Here is a 20,184-nt window from a genome sequence, read left to right on the forward strand (position 1 = left end):
GGCAGAGGGAGTGGGTTGGCTGCTTCTGCGATGCCAGCACCAGGCAGAGCTCAGCAGCACCGAGCCTGGTGCAGCACTGGCTGCCCTACTTTAGAGTAGAATAATATGGTTATATATTGATCACATTTTCACATGGAAATTCCTGGGGTTTTTTGTTAGTTAATTTAAAATGTAGGAAAACTACAACTATCCTGAATATTTAGATTGTTATTCATTATATCGGCTTTTATTAAATTAAGCAGAAATGTGACATGGCATTTTTGAAGATGGCTGTGAAAGCAGAAGAGGTCAGAAATCAACAAAAAGTAGTAGACTTTTATAGTACATTCTAAATTCTGATATGAATTTGTGCCACCATTTTCTTTTAAACAAAGCTTCCTTGTCTTTTCAGTGCATATTTATGATTATCTAAGAGCTCCATTTTTGTAAAACGTACTGTGAGATCAGCACTTTGAAAAATCAGATCCCCTTCTCGAAGGGCTTGAATACATCTTCACGTGAAAACTCATTTCTGTAAATATTGCTTTTAAAATCACTCTTTACATTCAGATTCATTGTTTGGTCTCAAGCCCTGCAGAATGGCCCATGGGAGGACAGCTGCCATGGGAGGATGAGAAGCCACCAGAAGGTTAGAGACCAATGCAAAATGCTTTTGTTCTTAGCAAAGATTTCACATACAAATTATCACAATAATTTAGAACAAACAGACCAAAACCCCCAAACAGTGGCTTTTGCAGAATCCAGCAGATGGTGCTGTGATGCAATAAACTGGTTCAAGAATATAAGAAATACGCTGAATGTGAACATTTTGCTCCTTTACCTGGTGCTGCTGCTTTCTTGGTGCCTGGTTTGGCTGCAGGAGCTTTTGCTGGCACTTTAAAAAAAAAAAAAAAAAAAAAAAGAGAGAGAACAAATTAAACCAATTACTACAAAGTGTTATATCTTACAAAAACCCAGAAACCTGAGGAAAGGCTTTCAGTGAGATACAGCCTGTGGCAATATTTTCACTGAAGAGTTAGACAAAGAGGTCACCCAAAGAGAAAAGAGCTGAGCTGCCATCAATAAACTCAAAAGCATCAACAAAATAGCTAGCCGAAGGGCTAGCAAACTCTTGCTGTTAGGGACTGAATTGCTTCTTTTCGCTTTTTCTGTCTAGTAATTCAATCTCTATTGGCGAAGCAGAGCAAAGCAGGTATCTAGGGGCTCGGGCATGGCCTCGCGGCTCAGGCAGCAGTTTTGGGCCGGGAGCCTCCGCATTTGCTGGTGCGGTTATGGGAGCAGAAGGTCCTGAACCCGCCTGCCGCCAATTCAGTGGCTGTGCCTCTTGGGATCCCGGCGGGATTCGAAGCGTCATCCCTTTCCCCTGATCTGAATGTCTCCCTGATGAGAAAAGGCAAAATCGGGCTGCTACTGCAAAGTACGTTCCCAGATGCCGCGACGCCAGGAACCTCTCTCCAGCCTGAGGAATGGGGGAGCGTTAGGAGAACAACTTCGTGTTGGAGCCCGCACTTGAAAGAGCAACTGCTGGGTTCTCCTAGCAGAGAAACGGGCCCTCTTGGGCTGCTTAACTGTAGTTGGTTTTGGTCTTTTCATGAAACATTGACAGTGTTCTCTCTCTGCTGGGGTGGGACGTTTCCTTGCAGAATGAAGGCCCAAATGATGAAGGGTATGTGCACCCCCAAGCAGACCTGGAGAATCTCAGCCCTGGATAGAAGAACCAAACTAGCCTACCGGATTTATTTACTCTTTACCAATGTCTAGGTAAATACCAGAGTGTACTTAAACCACAATAATTTAACCAATTTCCATAAGTTAAACTCCACTGACTTTCATAATGGATTTTTTTATATCAACTAGAAGATCCTCTAACTTAAAATTCACATTTCCGTATTGTGAGAGGAAATAATTAATCATTTTAATCACAACCTGAATTACAGAATGCCAAAAAAATGTTAGTTAATCCTTCACATCTGTCACTGTGTTATTACAGAGAAAAAGAATATGGCTAAATCAGGAATGTAATTTTGAGTTCTTCCCCTCCAGTCTTTTGAGAAGTTCATAAAAGATGCATCAGATTGTCTTGTGAAACAGAATGAAAACAAAATACAGTTTGCATGTGTGGGATTGTTTTGTTTCCATCCATTTAAAAGCCTGCAGCAGATAATTATATCCTAACTTAGTTATTATCACAGCATTGTAATTACTTGGGGTGCTCACCCCTCCTTCAAGGAAATATGTGGAAGACCTTAGAGAAGAATTTACTTAGTATTACTTTCCTGAGTGCCTGTTCTTGCAGAAGAAACAGGAGATTCAACACACATATTCTACAAGTGGACTTAATACAAAATGGCAGGACTCCTGCATTTATTCCCTTCTGAGCTCTCAGCTAGAGCTTGCTGGCCAGCGAGACTTTTTTTTTTACTTTTTCTTTGTAACAGCTATGAAAACAAATTGAGCTAGGATTCTTTTTATTCTACTGGGATTTTTATTTTCTTTTCAAATATTTCATTTCTGAGCAACTAAAATAATTTTAATTGAGGAAAAAAATTTAAAATGAAGGATCTGTTTGACCAAAAACTTCTGCAATTTATTTATTTTTTTTTTATTTAACTTTTCAGTAGCTTTGAAACAAAAGTACCAAATGTTTTGACATTTCTTTTGTAAGCATATGCTTTTTAGCTTGTAATTCATAAATTATTTCAGTGCTAATGACTCTGCATCTTTATATGAACAAGTTTTAGCTGAAAACTTCACCCTGCACGTTTCACTCATGCAATGCAAATGGGCAGTTATTTCACTAACAGGACATTACTTGTAGACTAAGTCCGTTGAATCTTTTGTTCAATGTTTCTGGAAAATTTGAGTAGGAACCCAATGTATAAGCTTTTCTTGATTGCCAAAAGAAATCTTTTAATAAATTCCTGCAAAACTGAGGTTGGCAGGGGATTATTCTACCATACAGGTCGGGAAAGATCATATATGGAGATGGGAGTCAGTGCATGCTCTAATTATGAATTTGAATGAGATTTTGAAGCCCGGTAGTTTTCCTAAATTTTTTTATATACTGTGCTTCCAGAACAGAGATCTGAGCAGATGAAGTCTTACCAGTGAAACTGTCTTATTATCCTCAGTGTTGAGGCATTGATGCTTGCAAATTTGTAGAAAAGGAAGGCGTAAAAGTTCCCTTGTTAACAATAGCACGTTCTCAGCGCATTTTTTGGTTATTTATGCAGAAGAGCCCAGCCCCTACATCTCTTCTGCCTCAGAAGTCTCTCTGCCTGAATCTGAAGTAACTGGGTGGGCAGGGCCCTTGTTTTGCATTTGTGAAGATAAATTTGGTGGTCCTCAGCACGTTGGACTCTCAGTCTTCTCAGCCCATTTACCAAAACTGCTGCCACTGAGCGCACATTCAGCTGAGACTTCATTTGACATTTCCTTCCCCATGAAACCTTTGTTTTCGAAGACAGTGATAGAAAAGAGGGGAAGGCAAAACTGTCAGTCACAGAGGAGTGTGGAATTAGAAGCAGGATAAGAATGGATTTAGAAAGTAGGAGGCAGCTGAAGTCTAAATATGTCATTTTTCAATTATAAACGGTGTAGCTACTTTCTTTTTTGTGCTTTCAACAATTCAATAACTATTAATTTGGATTATTGAAACATGCTGTTTGAAAATACATGACATATAAAAGAGATCATAACCTATGGCACAGTAGTTTCTTACTTTTGAGTTCTTTGGACACAGCAGCTGCTTTTTTATCTGTAAGATAAAAAAAAAAGTGTATAAAAACACAGGAAGAATATAGGTAGATAGAAAACTGCAGCGTGTGCTTTCGAGGTGAAACAGGTTATTTGCTGCAAAGTGCACTTGAATGATGCAGTGAATCGGTTCACTTCTGTTTGTTTCACGGTACAGTTGCAGAAATTTAACCTTAAGTGTGAATGCAACAAAACCCGCGTGAACGTGAACATTTGTGTTTAATTTCAATATAGTAATCTGTGAGATTCAACGTGTGTTTGAGTTACTGTGGGTTACGTGTACTAGCTGAGCCGTGGCTGCTCACCGTGTGCACGTTGTCAGGTTGCAGAACTGCAAGGGAAGATGCTCTAGGAGCTCAAGTATAGAGACATGTCATGAGAGGCGTTATCTTCCTACAATTTCCGACAACCATAGAATCGAAGCCTAGTTTGGAAGGCTCCACATAACACCTAGCCACAACCCCAGCTGCCACGTTTTTCCCACCTGCCAAATTAAATGGAAGATTTACAGCTAAAATGAGGAGAGAGAGAGAAACCGAGTCATCCCTCTGGTCCAGCCTGGAGGAAAGATGCCGGCTTCTCCAGACTTTCCCCAATGTTCGAATAAAGTTCAAGCTAATCCATTTCTTTCATGGTTGTGAAAAAGAGCACGCATAAGATTCTTACCAAAGCTAAGCCAACGTGGAATAGCTTATGAACCTGAAGAAACTCAGTCAGTCCTACCTACGGACCATGTAAGAGTAGGCAAAATCTGTCCCGGCTTGATTTAAATAAACTTAAAATTACTCGGCTATATCAAAACACAGCATGGCCAGGCAGCCTACCAGAGACACTTAACTAAACTGTTTGTCCCATCTTCAGTCAAGGTGGCATTTTTGTGCCACTATTTTTGTAGGACTTTTTTTCTGATGGCTGAGAGAAGGTTTGGAATCTTTGCTAAGCAGATGTAAGTGGGCAGAAATACTCAGTGACGCTGAAATGCTCAGCGATACTCATGATAATTCGAGGTGCTATTCTACCTCAGGGCTTTTAGCTGGGTGCAAAAAGCAGCCGTTTCTATAACTGTACTTGGGGCCTTACGTACCTTTTTCGCTAGTCTCACCCGTACAACTAAGGAATGGTTCGTGGAGGTCCTGTGAGTCAGGAAGCAAAGAGATGCAGAGAGCAGTGGTAGAAGTTACTCCCCATGAGGAAATGAACATACTCACTAATAATCTATAGTGGGCCTAGAACATAGGCAGGATAATGCTTATGTCAACGACATATAGGAATGATAAATTAATTGTGCTTTTAAACACTAATACAAGAAATACTTCAGGGCAGAAGCTGCCAAAATAAGTAGCTTGCAAAACCAAGACTATCCCATTACTGATAATAATACAAAGTTGCTTCAGTTTCTGTTGCTCTCTAAATTGCTGTGAAGAAGTTGATATGAGATAAGGTAATGCAAATGACTGCCAAGTAGTCTAATAAAAAGTCTTGAAAAATTCAGAGGAAAATACATTTCTATTTGGGTGATATGCTGCTCTGAACTGAAATGTTTTTAGGTTAATCCTCTGCTTCCACTAACTCTCTGTGAAAGCATGTTTTGCAGGCATTACTTCAAAGTATGATAATTACCACATTTAGATGAAATTAATCATGAGGCAGCTTTCAGCCACATAATCTGGCTAAGGAGTCTATTGAAGCCTTCAAGAAGTGCCTATTAGTTGCCAGATATGGAAATTTTAAAAGGTGTATATTGCAGTGATATGAATCATTTATCACAATAATCTTCTATTGCTGGCGGTTATAAAAAAAATAAATAAATTGGCAGCATCATTTACAATAACAGACTGGATCTAAATAAAGCCCTCAAGTTCTTTCTTTCCTTTTTTTCATGTAAGTCATCATTTATTAGGACAACATACTTTAATGTATTTTAGAGCCATAATTTAAGTTAAAAGAATCAATGTGTTTTTCCATCATCTGAAATACAAAACATATAGTAAATTCTGAGTAAATATCTGGACAATTGTTCCCATAAGAAAATCTTATAATTTGGGTTTTACTGGTGTATTTTCGTTTTGTTATGTTTTTTTAAGAGCAGAAAATTACCAAGAGCTGATTCCAATAACACATATTGATATGAAAATGTAAATATTTTTACTCTTAGGCTATTCTTTTCAAGCCAAGGTGCCTAGAGTTTGATTTCTAAAGCCATACTTATGCAACTAGGCTGGAATGATTTACAAAAAATTGTCCAGAGGGGGTTTTGTAGGACCTTAAAACATGGAGGTTCCTTTGATGGTATATAGCATTTACATCTAGGCACCTCACACTTGAATGAAATAAATAACTTAATTGCAAAGAACTGAACAATTGGTAGATCTCACAGAAGGAAGGAAAACTGATCAGGACTTCTGAAGTCCCTAAATGTAGTTACCTGCTATAAGGCACAAATAGCATGTAACTAAACAACTCAAAGGAATATAATACCAAAACTTGAATTGAAGAATGAGTTACATTAGTGTAATTTAAGTCAATGATCATTTTGCCTCTGTCTTTTTTGTTTTGCACAGGTCTAGGGTTTAACTTTTAAACTATGGGAGTGTGGTTGGAGAACACAGCTTATATTACATCAGGTTTTTATAGTCATTATGTCTTTTTCTTAAAAACAACAACAACAAGCTCTCTGGCCTCTCAGTTCGTCTGTCTTTTTGGGTTAGTTAAGAAAAGGAATTTCCAGAAGAAACTAACTTTTCTTTGAACACCAATGTCAGGCAACATATAAACATTATCCTAAACATGTCTTTGCCAATCAGCCTAGGAAGTATAATCTCCAGAGTTTTAGGCTATTTTCTCTTTAAAACATTACATCTGAAGTCCGGCAACAGGAAGGGCAACTGTATGACATAAGAATGACGCCTACACTTGGAAGCCATGTCACTTCATTAGGACCCACATAACACATGAACATCACTCTGGGTGCTCTAGCAGCCTTCCCCAGTAGTACGGTCAAAACCACTGGCCTCGGTATTGGTGACAGAACTACTTGATATCCAACAATGGAGAATGCATTTTATTTTCAAGAAAACCCCCACTTCTACAACAATGTAAAGCAATTAAAAAAAAAAAAAAAAAGTAGACTTACTATAAGAGGTAAGACTTCAAAATCTGATGCTTTTGGTAATTTGTTGCCTAGTCTGATGCAGACGATTTTTCAGATATTGTTGAGGACAGCTTTGATACTTAGGTCTTCTTAAAGGGCTTATGTAAACCACCCAAATGCTGAGCAATCCAAAGGTTTTGGATACCTCTGACAACTCTACCCGTGGGCTTTTTTGAAAGCACCTGCAAGAGGCTTTAACAGGCTAAGCACCACAGCTAAAAAAATCATTTGTCAGCTTTGGAGGACTGTGAAGCACCCTTTTCTTTTTAAAGTTATTCTCAGGAGATATTTGAAGACAGTTGCATTCTGGTCTGTATTCTCAAAAAGCAAGCATGGTTGTACAAGCTCCTCTCTTTCCAGGTGAATGAACAGGTTTGTCTTTTACTGACTCTTGGAAAAGATTAAAGTACAGTAAAACTTTTTAAAAATTATTTTATTAAAAAACACCAAATATTTAAACAAACATGATCTGACTTTGCTCTTATCTGTACAGGCTAAAAGGATCAATTCTGAATTCAGACTAGGAATGAGCATTTGGCAGCCAGCACAGATGTATCTCAGTAGAACAGCAAAGCAGTACTTTATTATTTTGCCTCTTTTTAGCACATAGCTCAATCTTTTCCTCAGGCCTCGATCAGCATTCTTTTGAAGTAAACTAGCAGTACACAGTAGCTGCAAATGACATCTAAACTACACATGGGGCAAGAAAAAAAAAAAAATCCCTCTGGCTTATATAGTGCCTTTCATGCCAGTGAGTCCCCAGGAGATTTGGTAATAAGCCATTAGACAAGGATGCCCCAGTGCTTTAGTACAGAGTGGGGTTGGTTGAGTTTAAACAAACTTCCAAAACGGAGTGTTTCAAACATTGCTCTGAAGTGAATTCTAGATCTGGCGTTCACAAAAGTTTTATACCATTTTACCAATGGATTTCTAACACAGTGTATGTTGTACATTTGATCATTGTTGTACATTGAAGCAGATCTTCAGCAGCTCCATACATCCTTTAATTTTTATGTATAGAAAGAAGTTCTGGGAAATAAATGGGTCTCAAAGTGTACTCTCTTGAAAAGCTTCTCTGTGCTTTTTCTTCCTAGAAATCTCTCACTCAAATATATATATAAGCGTATAAAAAAATCTTAAATTAAAAGTGTTATTCAGATAAATGAGTATTTCAGAGACAATATATTGATAGCTCTGCTAATGATGCACTGTTTAAAATAGCTGCCTAAACCCACTTTTACTATTGGAAGCATTATTTTATATGCTGTATCTAAAACAAACTTTCGCTTTGGAAGCTTACCAAAGAACATGACGGTAATATCACATTTACAAACAGAAACTAATTTCGGCATCAGGTGGCAACCACAGTGTCCAAACTGAACGGTAGCTAATAACCTAATCAAACATTGCATAACCCGATAGCTAAGGTTAAGGAAGCTAAAGATGCAAGGATTCCTCTGTCCTGCCTGATCTGGACTAAGCACCAAGACCCTGGGGAATTACTAGATGCCTCTGGAAAACATGATTCACTGAATCAAAAACTAAAGAGAAATTTAAAATGGTAGGCAGTTACTAAAGGAGGAATTCTCATCCTAAACCCCAGCTACCACTGACCATCTACCTTCTCTATCATTTAGCTGGTGATCACGTACTAGAATGGGCTTAATCAAACCCCACTGATTTGCTAATGAGCTACATAGACCCACAGAAGAAATGTTCTGTGATGAAGTTGAGCATAGCTCTACCAGCTGATTCAAAGAAGAAAGCTTCTAATAAGATATATACAAATCTTGCGTCGTTGCTTGACTCTTACCATTTATTTTGACTTGGGTATTCAATTCATTTTGTAATTAAAAGCAAGAGAAGAAAAAGAGGGCAGAAAAAATGAACAGAAACTTCAAGAATCAGAAAGAAATGTGTTGAAAATTGAAATGATATTTTCCAGTGTCTTGAAGTCAAAATTGTGCTGGTTCTCCAGAAAAAAAGGCTTCTGGCTGTTATTACTGACCAAAGCACAATGGCAAGCATGCTTTGGGAGCTTGGTTCTGGCCTTGCAAATACAATACAACAGCAGAGCTTTTAAGACAATACACCTTACAAGTACGACAGCTAGTGTTCCCTTTGCTGCCCTGAGCAAGAGTTCACAAGAGTGGAAACAAAAATGATAACAGGTGGCATCTGATGGCTGAGAACTTCCATCATGTGAATGAAAAACATAATTAAAGTCGCCTAGAGACCAATCTCAGTACAGTCTGCTCCCAAGCTAGCAGATGTACCAGAATTTAAAAACAATTTATTAAGTCCCAAGATTTGCCGTTAATGCGATTTACAGTGGTAAAAGAGCACGACACCCCAGATAGCTGAGCATTATGAAAAATGTACTGCTATTGAACATATAGTAATTAAACGAGGATTTTCAAACCTCCTATTGAAATATACTGTGGCCTAGCATTTCTTTTTTCATTCACTTGGAGTTCTTAAAACTTATTTCCACAAAATAGTATTGATTTCAACTAAAATTCCAACATTCTGAGAAGTGTTCAATTCTGAACTACCTTTAAGAATTTGTTACTCGGTTGATTTTTAATTTATACTATTTTTGACGATGTTACAGTAATTGTATGGCATTAATGAAGTAATTGCAATCTTACCACATTTCACAGCTTTTGGCAGCATTTTTTATTTTGATTTCAGGCACTTCTGAAGCAGCAGATGCCCACATATAGGGGCATTTTATCAGAGTGCCTACATTTTCTATTGCAATGTCTCCATTTTACAATTAAGATTTTAAAGATTTCATATTACAGGGAATTAAACAATATTGTTTCTTCTTTTCAGTGGGCTTAAAATCTAGGAAGGCTCTATCAAAACTGCTCATACTATTGTAAGATTCATTTTTTAAAGTGCTTTCCGAAAACCCTAAAATTTGACACTGGCATAAAAGAGCTGTTCAGAAATACCACTATTTCTCCCACATGGAAAATTGTGTGTTTGGACCAACACTTGATTTTGTTCCTCATATTAATCACTGAGCATGATATTGCCATATGCTCTGTGACAATTACTGACAGAAACTCCTCTTTCCTTTCCAAAATACCATTTCTTGGTGAGCATAAGAAAGGCATCTCACTGCGCTGGCGAGGCTGAAGATGTGCACAAGGAAAACAATATATTGCATTGCTGCTGCTTCAGAGCTGTTCCCTGACCCATTTGGTGACAGCAACAAACTCCCTGACCAGAGTTTAACTACCTTCCTTTGAGAATAACTTGGGAATAACAGGGAAGTTTATTGGCAGAGGGCAGCAAGCCTTGAATCCCAGATTGCAGGTTTTGCATTGAAATCTCTCCAGGCTGTAGGACACAAAGTGAGGGGAAACTGCAGATGACATTACTATCGCTGGGTGAAGTGGGAGGAAGTGGAGGTTCTGGAAGATAAAATCAAGTTTCCTCAGGCAACATGAGACTGGACTATAAAAAACAATTCTCAAAGGTACTGATAACCAATGTGGGATATAAGTGGGGTTTGAAGAATTTAGGACTAAGAAAAACTAGCTAACGAACTAACATTCCTCTGCTGTTTACAATAGAAAATTGTGCTCTAAAATACTGCTGTAATTACTCTAAAATGCTACTCTCAAATTTTTACAGATTGTTTTCCATTGCAGCAGGAAAAATATTCAAGCCTTCCTTCCCCTCTCTGGGAAGGGTGCCCTCTCTCCTCACCATCGTTTCTATTTCCTCCCCACTCACAGTGGGAGGCTTTTTGATAATTTCTTCATTTCTTTGGTGTCTCCAAGTCCCTTCTGATCACCAGCCCCTGCGTGTGTTGCTTCCTCACCGCTCTGTCTCCTCGCACCACTGTGTCCATCACCATTTATGAAGGAGCTCTCTATTCTCCCCGGAGTGCTTGCAAGCCCCGAGCAGCACGGCACCAGAGGCAGGTAGTAGCCTAAAGCCCACAGAGCTTTCCAGAAAGTTGTATGGCAACGTGCATGGCTGAAATACTAAAAGTTGCCTCAAACAGATTTCTCAAGATCATTAAAAAAGTTCACTCAACAGAGTAAAAAATAAAGCAAGTAGAGAGGGATGTGAGCAAACAAGTGATTCAGCTACGCCTGTAGTACGAAACAGCCTGCACTTTGGGAATGGCCAATTTCAACTGTACCGTGATTCATGGTTCCCTAATTAGCGATTTCTCCTTTCTGCTTTGTAATTGCTGAAATGCCTTCAGTCTCCCCCACTGCAGAGCAGGTGGAAACATGTTCCATTGCCTTCTGCATTCATCAGGAGTGGTTTAAAAAAGCAAAACTCTGGAGCACGACATGAGATCACAGTCATCCACACAGAGGAAGCTGTAAGTGCAGTTAATTACACAAGCTGCAGTCATTTAGGGAAAAGGTAATGCTTTTGTGTAGCAAATGCAGGTAATAACATTAATTCCTAAAATTTAAGAATCATATCTTGTCCTGGAATAAAGTGTCATTTGAATTAATGTAAATATTATAACAGCTGAAAAATTTCTTCAGCTTTATTTCCCTTTTCTTGAAACAGCATGGAGGATATACTCTCTACATTTTTCTTAAGAAAGCTCACACCATTACTTTTTGAATGATTCACAAGAGGATTTTTTTTTTTTTTACAGTCAGAATAGGCTTTGTTAAGTGTATGTATGCTATGCGTGCTTGCGATACCTCTTTTATACTTCTCAATACATTTCAATTTCTTTCTTTCTCTTGGATAGACAGACGTACAGATGGCATCTATAGACATTGTCACTAGAAGGTATTTTTTATACTTCTGAACACAGATGCAGTCAGCATTCTCACTCCATGAAGAGGGACGTCTTGAATAATGTAATGTCCATCCGTTCATCTTTATAGGTGATACACTACTCTAATTACACTCTTGTAAGTGAAGCAAAATCTATCAGAAAGAAACATCATGCAGAACCTACTGCAATCAAGCTAAAAATCAATGCACTTATAGCCACAGCTATGTATGGCTCTTCCGCCTAAGAACATCTGCCCATTCTATTATCCTAATCATTCAATAATACTTCATCAGATTTAGTCTCTCAGAGTTACGTATAGCAAAGCCACAAATCTGGCTCTGCTTCTTGAAAAACAGATCAAGAGAACAAGCGTGGCCATTGGGAACATTTACTGAAGAGTTAAACAACTGTAAAATAAGAGTGAAGTGTAAAAGATGCCCTGTTACAAGTTAGGAATACCTCTGGTCTATGAACCTTTCTAGGGGAAAGGCATCCAAGAGGCTAAGTATACTTTCAAATAAGTGACATGAAAATCTTTATCAAATATGTGTTCATTAAAACTTAGTAAAAGCTTTTAAAATATAATTTCAAAGTCAAGGGAAAATTTACTTTTTCTTTTTAAGTGTAAAGCAAAAGAAAAGAAAGAAAATCAGCCTGATCTCAGACTATGAAGATTCCTACTGACTTTATTTAGCTGTGGGTCAAGCCTTCAACTTATCCTTTGAACGACAGCAGAAAATAGATAGCACTGCATAGGTATGTCATTGCAACCTGGCTGATGTGTCTGTGCATGGATGTTTCACATAGAATAATTATCTTAAATATCGGGCCTGCTGACTCAGATGCACATCTTATTTTGAGGGCACAGAACTGTTTTCCTTCATAAAAAAAGATTAACTTTGTGTTGTTTGAGGCACAGGCATATTCTAATCCTGTTATTTCTGGATGTGACTGGAAAAATAAATATTACATTAATCCCCAGACCGACATAAACAGGGTTGATGCAATGAATTAGATTCTTTAATTAAAGCTATGCCACCCAGCTGCTGGCACAGCACAGGTACTTCATTCTACATGTCTGAAAGTCCAAAGGCAAACTGATTATTTGGTTACCCATGTGGACTTTAGATTGAATATGTATCACCTTCAGGCTTGATTTTTTTCTAGTATCACATTTCCCCCAAAAGTTCTTTCCAAGACTGGCAATGCAGCGTCAGAAGCGATTGCCTGTCCGACACTAAACTCACTCCTATGCTTTGCTCAAGGAAGATTCTCTTGCTAACTCATCAAAAAGTGAGTTTGTAGCACAAGCCCAAGCCTCCTCCCTTTTCTCTGTATTTATTAAAGGGTTGGCATTTCTAATTCTTTGCCAACCAGATCTTACCACCATCATCCAGCATTTGCCTTTCTCACACCACTCCCTACTTTGTGCAGTCAAAGATGGAAAAGAACAAACACAAAGAAACAGGTCTGGGCTGAGCAATACTCAGCATTGCCTTGAAAGTGCTCAACTCACAATAGTCAGCGAAGGGGCCGCTGAAAGGTGCTTGAAGCTTATTCATCTGCTGCTGCCATTTCATGGAGAGAGCAGGCACTCAGACAGCGAATATTCACCTTCTCTACTAGAGTTTGCTTTGCACAACACCTGGAGGTGGGCGAGGACGGGAAGGGAGGCAGAGTTTCCTCCAAAGCCAGTTCGTACCAAATGAGAGGAGGTCAGTCTTCCACCTCGGAGCTGCCACCTCAATCGCAACGGAGAGTCAGTTTTGCATTGAGCCAGTCGTTACGGAGACATGAGGGAGAGACGAGGGGAAGGCAAGAAAACTTGTTTCTAACTCTTTACCTCTTTGCATTTCACCTCATTTCTAGCTCTTGAACACTGAAGCCTAACCGTGTCCTGGAAGGGCATAAGTGTTTGGCTTGATCTCGGTATGAATGATGTCATCATTCCCAGCCAAAGAACTCTTTCAACAGGCAGTAAGGGACTATGTTTTCAGAAACACCACAGCGACCTTGCAGCCTCTGTACTTTATTCAAAAGTGGTAGAGGTGTTTAGGAGCTCAGTTCTCACAGAAAATCAATGGGAGTTATGTGCCCGGCCTACTTTGACGGGCTTATAAATCCCACCAGGTGCCATGCTACATCTTTAGGCACTTAAATGTCTTTGAAATCATGTTGTCAATCACTGCTGATGATGGAGGATAGACTTCAAAGTCCACTGAGTGCTTTGAAACTTTCAGTGTAGGACATATTTGAGCTGCCTTTTGTCTTGTTTTGGGAGCAGACTCCCTTAACAGCCAGTCACATGGAGACCATGGGAATTACTTTTCTGCTGTGTTTGCATCTCTGCTCTGCGGGATTTTTTGCCTTCTCCCTCACTGTGACCCTGTTTTTGTTCTTCTGTTTTTATCTGTTTGGGGAGATACATTTTGATTTTTACTGAATAGTCATATCTGTCTCTTGATTTCTGGAAATATCAATTAGAAAAGCAGGCTTTCCTATTTTCCATGGAAGACTGAGTAGTTAGAGGATGGCTACCAGTCATGTGTTCAGCTTACAAAGGCTTATAAAAGTAATGCAGAAAGGAATTTCCATTTTTCCAATCAACCTGCAAGACGGTTCTCTCCAGCTGCATTCCTGCACTGAATCTCCACTGCATTCTCTTTTAACTTATCATGTGCATCTCTGAGGATATACCTCCATAATGTTCAAGGCTAGAACACGCCATCGGGTTATCTAGTCCGACACTTTGTTGTCAGAGACTCCTATATTTCAATGAGGCACCTTTTCACCTGATGTGTATCTTCCATTAGGTAAACAATCATCTTCTGCAGACATCAGGGAAAGCAATATCCACCCTACGCTGTGGTAGTTTATCACGCTTAGTGTTAAGAACATGTACCTCATTTTCAGTCTGGATTCAGTTAGCTTCAGCTCCCGGTCATTCATTCTTGTTAAACTCTTCCTACTAGATTAAAGAGAGCTATAGCAGCCAGAATCTTTTTTTTTTTTTTTTTTTTTTTTTTTCTGTGAAGGTACTTAGTATCCACAATAATAAAGTCACCTCTTCCTGAAGAGATGAATAGAATACTTTATTCCTCTCTGTGAAGAATATCCTTAATTTGTAAATAACTTGAGTGACTTTTTTCTGTTCTTTCTCCAATTTGGACACCGTATCGACACGCAAGTTCCAGTCTCACCAGTGCCTTGTAGACAGGTGATGTGTGGCCATGGTCTGTGTCCCCTGTTGCAATGTTTATAATTTCACAGCTGTATGAGAAAATATCAACCTCAACTTGCCTTTCACCTTGTCACTTTTAAAGCTACTTTCCAGATGTAAATGTAAGTGGCAATATAACACATGAGGCAGTAGGGAATTGGGCCCTGAGGTTAGAAAGACTATATTTGGGTGTCACAAGAGAATATAACTCTGAGTAATGGGATAAAATTAAGCAAAGGAAAATTTAGGCAGACTGGAATGAAAATACTTCTTAACTGTGAGATCTATTAGGTTGTAGAATAATCTTCTGTGGGAATTGATGGAGGTCTACTTACTTCAGACATTTAAAACTAAACTGGGTAAAGCACTTGAAGATATTCTGTAAGGAATTATCCTGCATTGCCAGAGGGAAGGATTAGATGACCTAGTAGGTCATTTCCATCTCCACTTTCTGTGATTTTGTTGTACAAAGCCCCACAAACAGGAAATTGTTATCAAAGTCAAGAGATGCCACTAAACCCTGTCTGTGTCAGAGAAGGAGGAGTAAATAACATCACCTGCTGGTAACTGTGTAGAAACCCTAATCCAGCATTTCTGTGAGTTAGTAAATACAACCAGTGCTGAGAGCTGGGTGTGTAGCTTATGGCTCAAAGCAGAAGCCTCCACTAATGCAAAAATGTCAGGAAACAGCAGGTGAGCTATGAATAGGATCCAGGAAAGGAGGAGTAGGAAAGAAAAAAAAAATCAGGATGGGCCTGATGTGCATAATAGTGTCATGAGCAAGTTATTAGTCAGGAATGAATCAGCCTGTAGTACAGGAGATGAAACTTGAAGCTCCAGTCAGCCAGCTGGGAAAACTAGATGTTTTTTATAGGCTTTGGTGTACAGGCATTGATTCATATAATGATATTACCAATTGAAATAATAGTTAAGATGAGACTGGAGCCAGGGTCTTTGCTGAAGGTTGTGCAAACACACAGCAAGCCAAGTCATGGCCCTTGCAGAAATGTACAAGTGGATGAACAGTCTAGCAGAGAAAGCTGTCAAAAGAATATTGATAAGTAATGCCCTAGAGAAGGATCACACAGTTCTAAGGTCCATAACTTGATCTTTCTTTTTTTGTGTGTGTGTGCTTTAACATGATTTGTTCCTAAATTTACTCTCAACTCGTAACACACTGTGCTCCCTTAATTATTGCTCTTATACATTCATTTGTCTGCATGAGGAATCACTAGGCAACTCATTGCTTATTATTTCTGTTACTTAATTTTTACATTTGTCTCTCCTCCTAATCTTTCTAAACCTAGCTGCAAATAAACATGAATTATAGGTTCCTGTGCTGGGTCTGGCTGGGATGGCATTAATTTTCTTTATAGCAGCCTATATGGTGCTATGTTTTGGATTTGTGGCTCAAACATTGTTAACACACCAGTATTTTGGCTATTGCTGAACAGTGCTTGCATAGCATCAAGGTTTTCTCTTTTTCGCACTCTGCCTGGCCCCACTAAGCTTGGAAGAGCCTGGGAGGGACACGGCTGCGATAGCTGACCCAAATTCACCAAAGGGATATTCCGTGCCATATAATGACATGCTCAGCAATAAAAACTGAGGTTAGAGAAGAACAGGGAGAAGGGTGGCTGTTGCTCAGGCTGGCTGGGCATTGGTCTGCTTGTGGGAGGTGGTGAGCGACTGCCATTGCAGCACTTGGTTTTTCCCCCTCTTTTTTTCACTTGTTAAGCTGTCTTTGTCTCGACCCATGAGTTTTTTCATTTTTGCTTTTCCTGTTCTCTCCCCCGTCCGGTTGGTGGGTGGGGATTGAGTGAGTGGCTGTGTGGGTGTTTAGCTGCTGGCCTGGGTCAACCCATTACAGTGTATTTTTTCATAAAAAAAAAAGAAAAAAAAGCAAAGAAACAGTCAGACAGGGTTCTACCCCTCAAAACTCCTACCTTCTACATGTTGTAGCAGCCACTCTGAAAACAGGCCTGGCCAATCCAAAATGCACAGTAACACATATACGTGCACCCCAGTTCCTCACCACTGCCGTTTTTTACCTTTTCTTCATACTTTGTCTAATAAGCCACAAGAAAATTCGTGAATAAACATGTTTTGTTTTCCGTATGTGACCAGCCACTTTCAAAATGCTTTGGGGTCTCTTGGTCCAGCTTCACAACTTTATTTTGCCCTTGTAAGCAGCCTAAATTGAGACAGCCTCTACATCTCACTGACCTTTGCAGATCTGATATTGGGGTGCACCCTCCCATCTGCTGACATCTACCGTGTGACGTCTATCACATTAGGGAACACGAGACACACAGCAGTGCCCAAACTGGGCTGCTGAAAGCTGTCAGCACTTCAGTTTTTTCCTAGCTGGAAATACACTCCTGGGAGTAGGCAGGACAGAGTGAGGAGGTTCAAACCCTGCTCTTGAGAGACAACAGAGATGTCTTCCTACAAATGTGTGCAAGCACTTCCCATTTGCTCATCCAAAAAAAATCTGGGATCAGCATTTGGATCCCAGATGAAGCGTTCAATCCATTGCAGATGGATCAAACCAAAGCATGTCAGGCAGCGTGGTGTGCATCTACTCTAGATCAGTGGATGTGCCAAGCATGGGTTCTTTTCTAAGTATCAACTTATGCCATAAAGTATATTTTAATTCATTTTTACTTTTTTTTGCAGTGCTGAAAGTACTGTCATTCCAAAATCTTTCTTCTGAGAATGGTGTCACATTTGGATGACATTCTAACACCTTTCTAGCTGTGAAAGAATTAGGATAAGGAGCATAGGGGAATACGCAATAGGTTCATCATTTCATCAGCAAACTCTTTAAATAGCCACATTTGAAAGCAAACAACAAAAAACCCAGGCACATAGAATGACAGAGAAAGATAATTGGCCACCAGGTGTCAGTAGTTGTTCTCTTATTATAATGGAAGGATTAATATCAAGACTGCAAGGGTAACGGTTGAGCCAAGGAAGTCACAAAATTAAATGGATTTTTTTTGTTGTTCAGACCAGGAATTTAAAAATGAACAGAAGAATTTGTCTTCCTGTCTGTATAGAGCACAATAACAAAGAACACACTGTGGGTGTATAAAATGGTCTTTCCCCTCCATTTCCTATTAAATCATTGCTTCTTTTGCAAATTACAAAGACTGGCCTTTAAAGCAAAGAAAATACAGCTGATGCAAATGCATCTGCAGTCAACCCATGCAAAAAATCACTGGGACCTGGTAGATCTTGTTTGGTCTTGCCTGATCATCTCTACTCTGGTCTGCTCACCTTGTACTAGAACATCCCTCCTCCAAAGCGTTATTAAACATACTTTCCCCCCACTGACATGATCTCACTGGATGACACAGTAGCAAGAATAACCTGGTTAACCTGGTTCTGTGGCAGCCATAAGGTAATGTTTTCAATTTTTACATCTGAGATTAACTTTTAGTTTATTTTTTTCATGACTGCAGAGCAAGTTCACTTGATTGTTACAGTGGCATCATTAAAATGTACCCCAGTATTTGTAACTTTAAGTCCTCAGAGACTTTTCCTATTCAGAAGGAAAAGATTTATTTTGGTAGCTAAAGAGACATCACTACTCCCCTCCTCTGCTATCACTGGCTGCCGTGAAACACATGACATGGTATCATGCAGCACAGATATATCATCAATGATCTGGACGAGGGGATCGAGTGCACCCTCAATAAGATTGCAGACAGCACCAAGTTGGGCAGCAGTGTTGATCTGCTGGAGGGCAGGAAGGCTCTACAGAGGGATCTGGACAGGCTGGATCGATGGGCTGAGGCCAATCGTATGAGGTTCTACAAGGCCGAGTGCCGGGTCCTGCACTTGGGTCACAACAACCCCATGCAGCGCTACGGGCTTGGGGAAGAGTGGCTGGAAAGCTGTCTGGTGGAAAAGGACCTGGGGGTGTTGGCCAACAGCCGGCTGAATATGGCTGACAGCCAGCTGGATACGAGCCAGCAGTGTGCCCAGGTGGCCAAGGCGGCCAAGAGCATCCTGGCCAGCATCAGAAATAGTGTGGCCAGCAGGAGCAGGGAGGTGGTTGTTCCCCTGTACTGGGCACTGGTGAGGCCGCACCTCGAGTCCTGTGTTCAGTTTTGGGCCCCTCACTGCAGGAAAGACATGGAGGTGCTGGAGCGTGTCCAGAGAAGGGCAACGAAGCTGGTGAGGGGCCTGGAGCACAAGTCTGATGAGGAGCGGCTGAGGGATCTGGGGCTGTTTAATCTGAGAAGAGGAGGCTGAGGGGAGACCTGATCGCTCTCTGCAACTACCTGAGAGGAGGGTTGTGGTGAGGTGGGTGCTGGTCTCTTCTGTCAGGTGGCTGGAGATAGGACGAGAGGAAATGGCCTCAAGTTGTGGCAAGGGAGGTTTAAGTTGGATATTAGGAAAAATTTATTTACTGAAAAGGTTGTCAGACATTGGAACAGGCTAGTGAGGGAACTAGTGGAGTCACCATCCTTGGAGGTATTCAAAAAGTGCATAAACAAGATATTCCAGAACATGGTTTAGTGGGCATGGTTGATGGTTGGACTCGATGATCTTGAAGGTCTTTTTCAACCTAAATGGTTCTATGATTCTATGATTCTATGGTTTAGTGGTGGACTTGGCAGTATTGGTTTATGGTTGTACTCGATGATCTTAAATGTCTTTTCCAACCTAAATGATTCTATGATTGATGCATCCACAACACGGGATGTGCAACCACCGCAACCTAGCTCCCTGATTTAGATAGAGGCTGCAATGCTCCTTCATAAGGGCTTGGATGCTCTGTTGGGAGCATGCGTGTACCAACACAATACAAGTCAGATCGTGCTTCCTGATCTGGGGTGAGTGGATCTGCACACCAAGACCTTGACTTGTTTTATCTCTGCTAAGCAGAACTGCTCAGGGAGGTACCTGTGTTTGACACCCTTAAAACGTTTGTGACTGGGGGTCAGAGGGTAGGGATTTTTGAACACTTGTCCAGCTGATCAGGCCTTATGGTTTTAAGCAAAAACATTTTCTTCCTAAACATCATTTGCATTGGCTGGTGTCCCTGGTTTTTCATTAGGGAAGTGATCAAAGTTTCTAAAAGTTTGGGATCTTTAATCCAGCTAGCATTGGTTTTGCATTCAGAGGTGTCGTGGTTTAACCCCAGCCAGCAACTAAGCACCACGCAGCTGCTCACTCACTCCCCCCGCCCACCCCCCCCCGCAGTGGGATGGGGGAGAAAATCAGGAAAAGAAGTAAAACTCATGGGTTGAGATAAGAACAGTTCAGTAGAAC

At 40.1% G+C, this 20,184-nt stretch overlaps 1 protein-coding gene across 1 annotated transcript in view; it reads right to left on the minus strand.

Moving 5' to 3' along the window:
- The window catches only part of TRDN (triadin), a 236,153-nt gene that overhangs the window by 99,519 nt on the left and 116,450 nt on the right, over positions 1-20,184 (minus strand). Inside the window, exons 15-16 of the mRNA XM_049818154.1 lie at positions 3,722-3,757; positions 821-874 (exon numbers count right to left, since the gene is read on the minus strand). Coding sequence (XP_049674111.1) covers positions 821-874; positions 3,722-3,757 — 90 coding nt within the window. The remainder of the gene's footprint in view (positions 1-820; positions 875-3,721; positions 3,758-20,184) is intronic.

Source organism: Accipiter gentilis, chromosome 15 (genome assembly GCF_929443795.1).
Source record: "Accipiter gentilis chromosome 15, bAccGen1.1, whole genome shotgun sequence".
Taxonomy (NCBI): Eukaryota; Metazoa; Chordata; class Aves; order Accipitriformes; family Accipitridae; genus Astur; species Astur gentilis.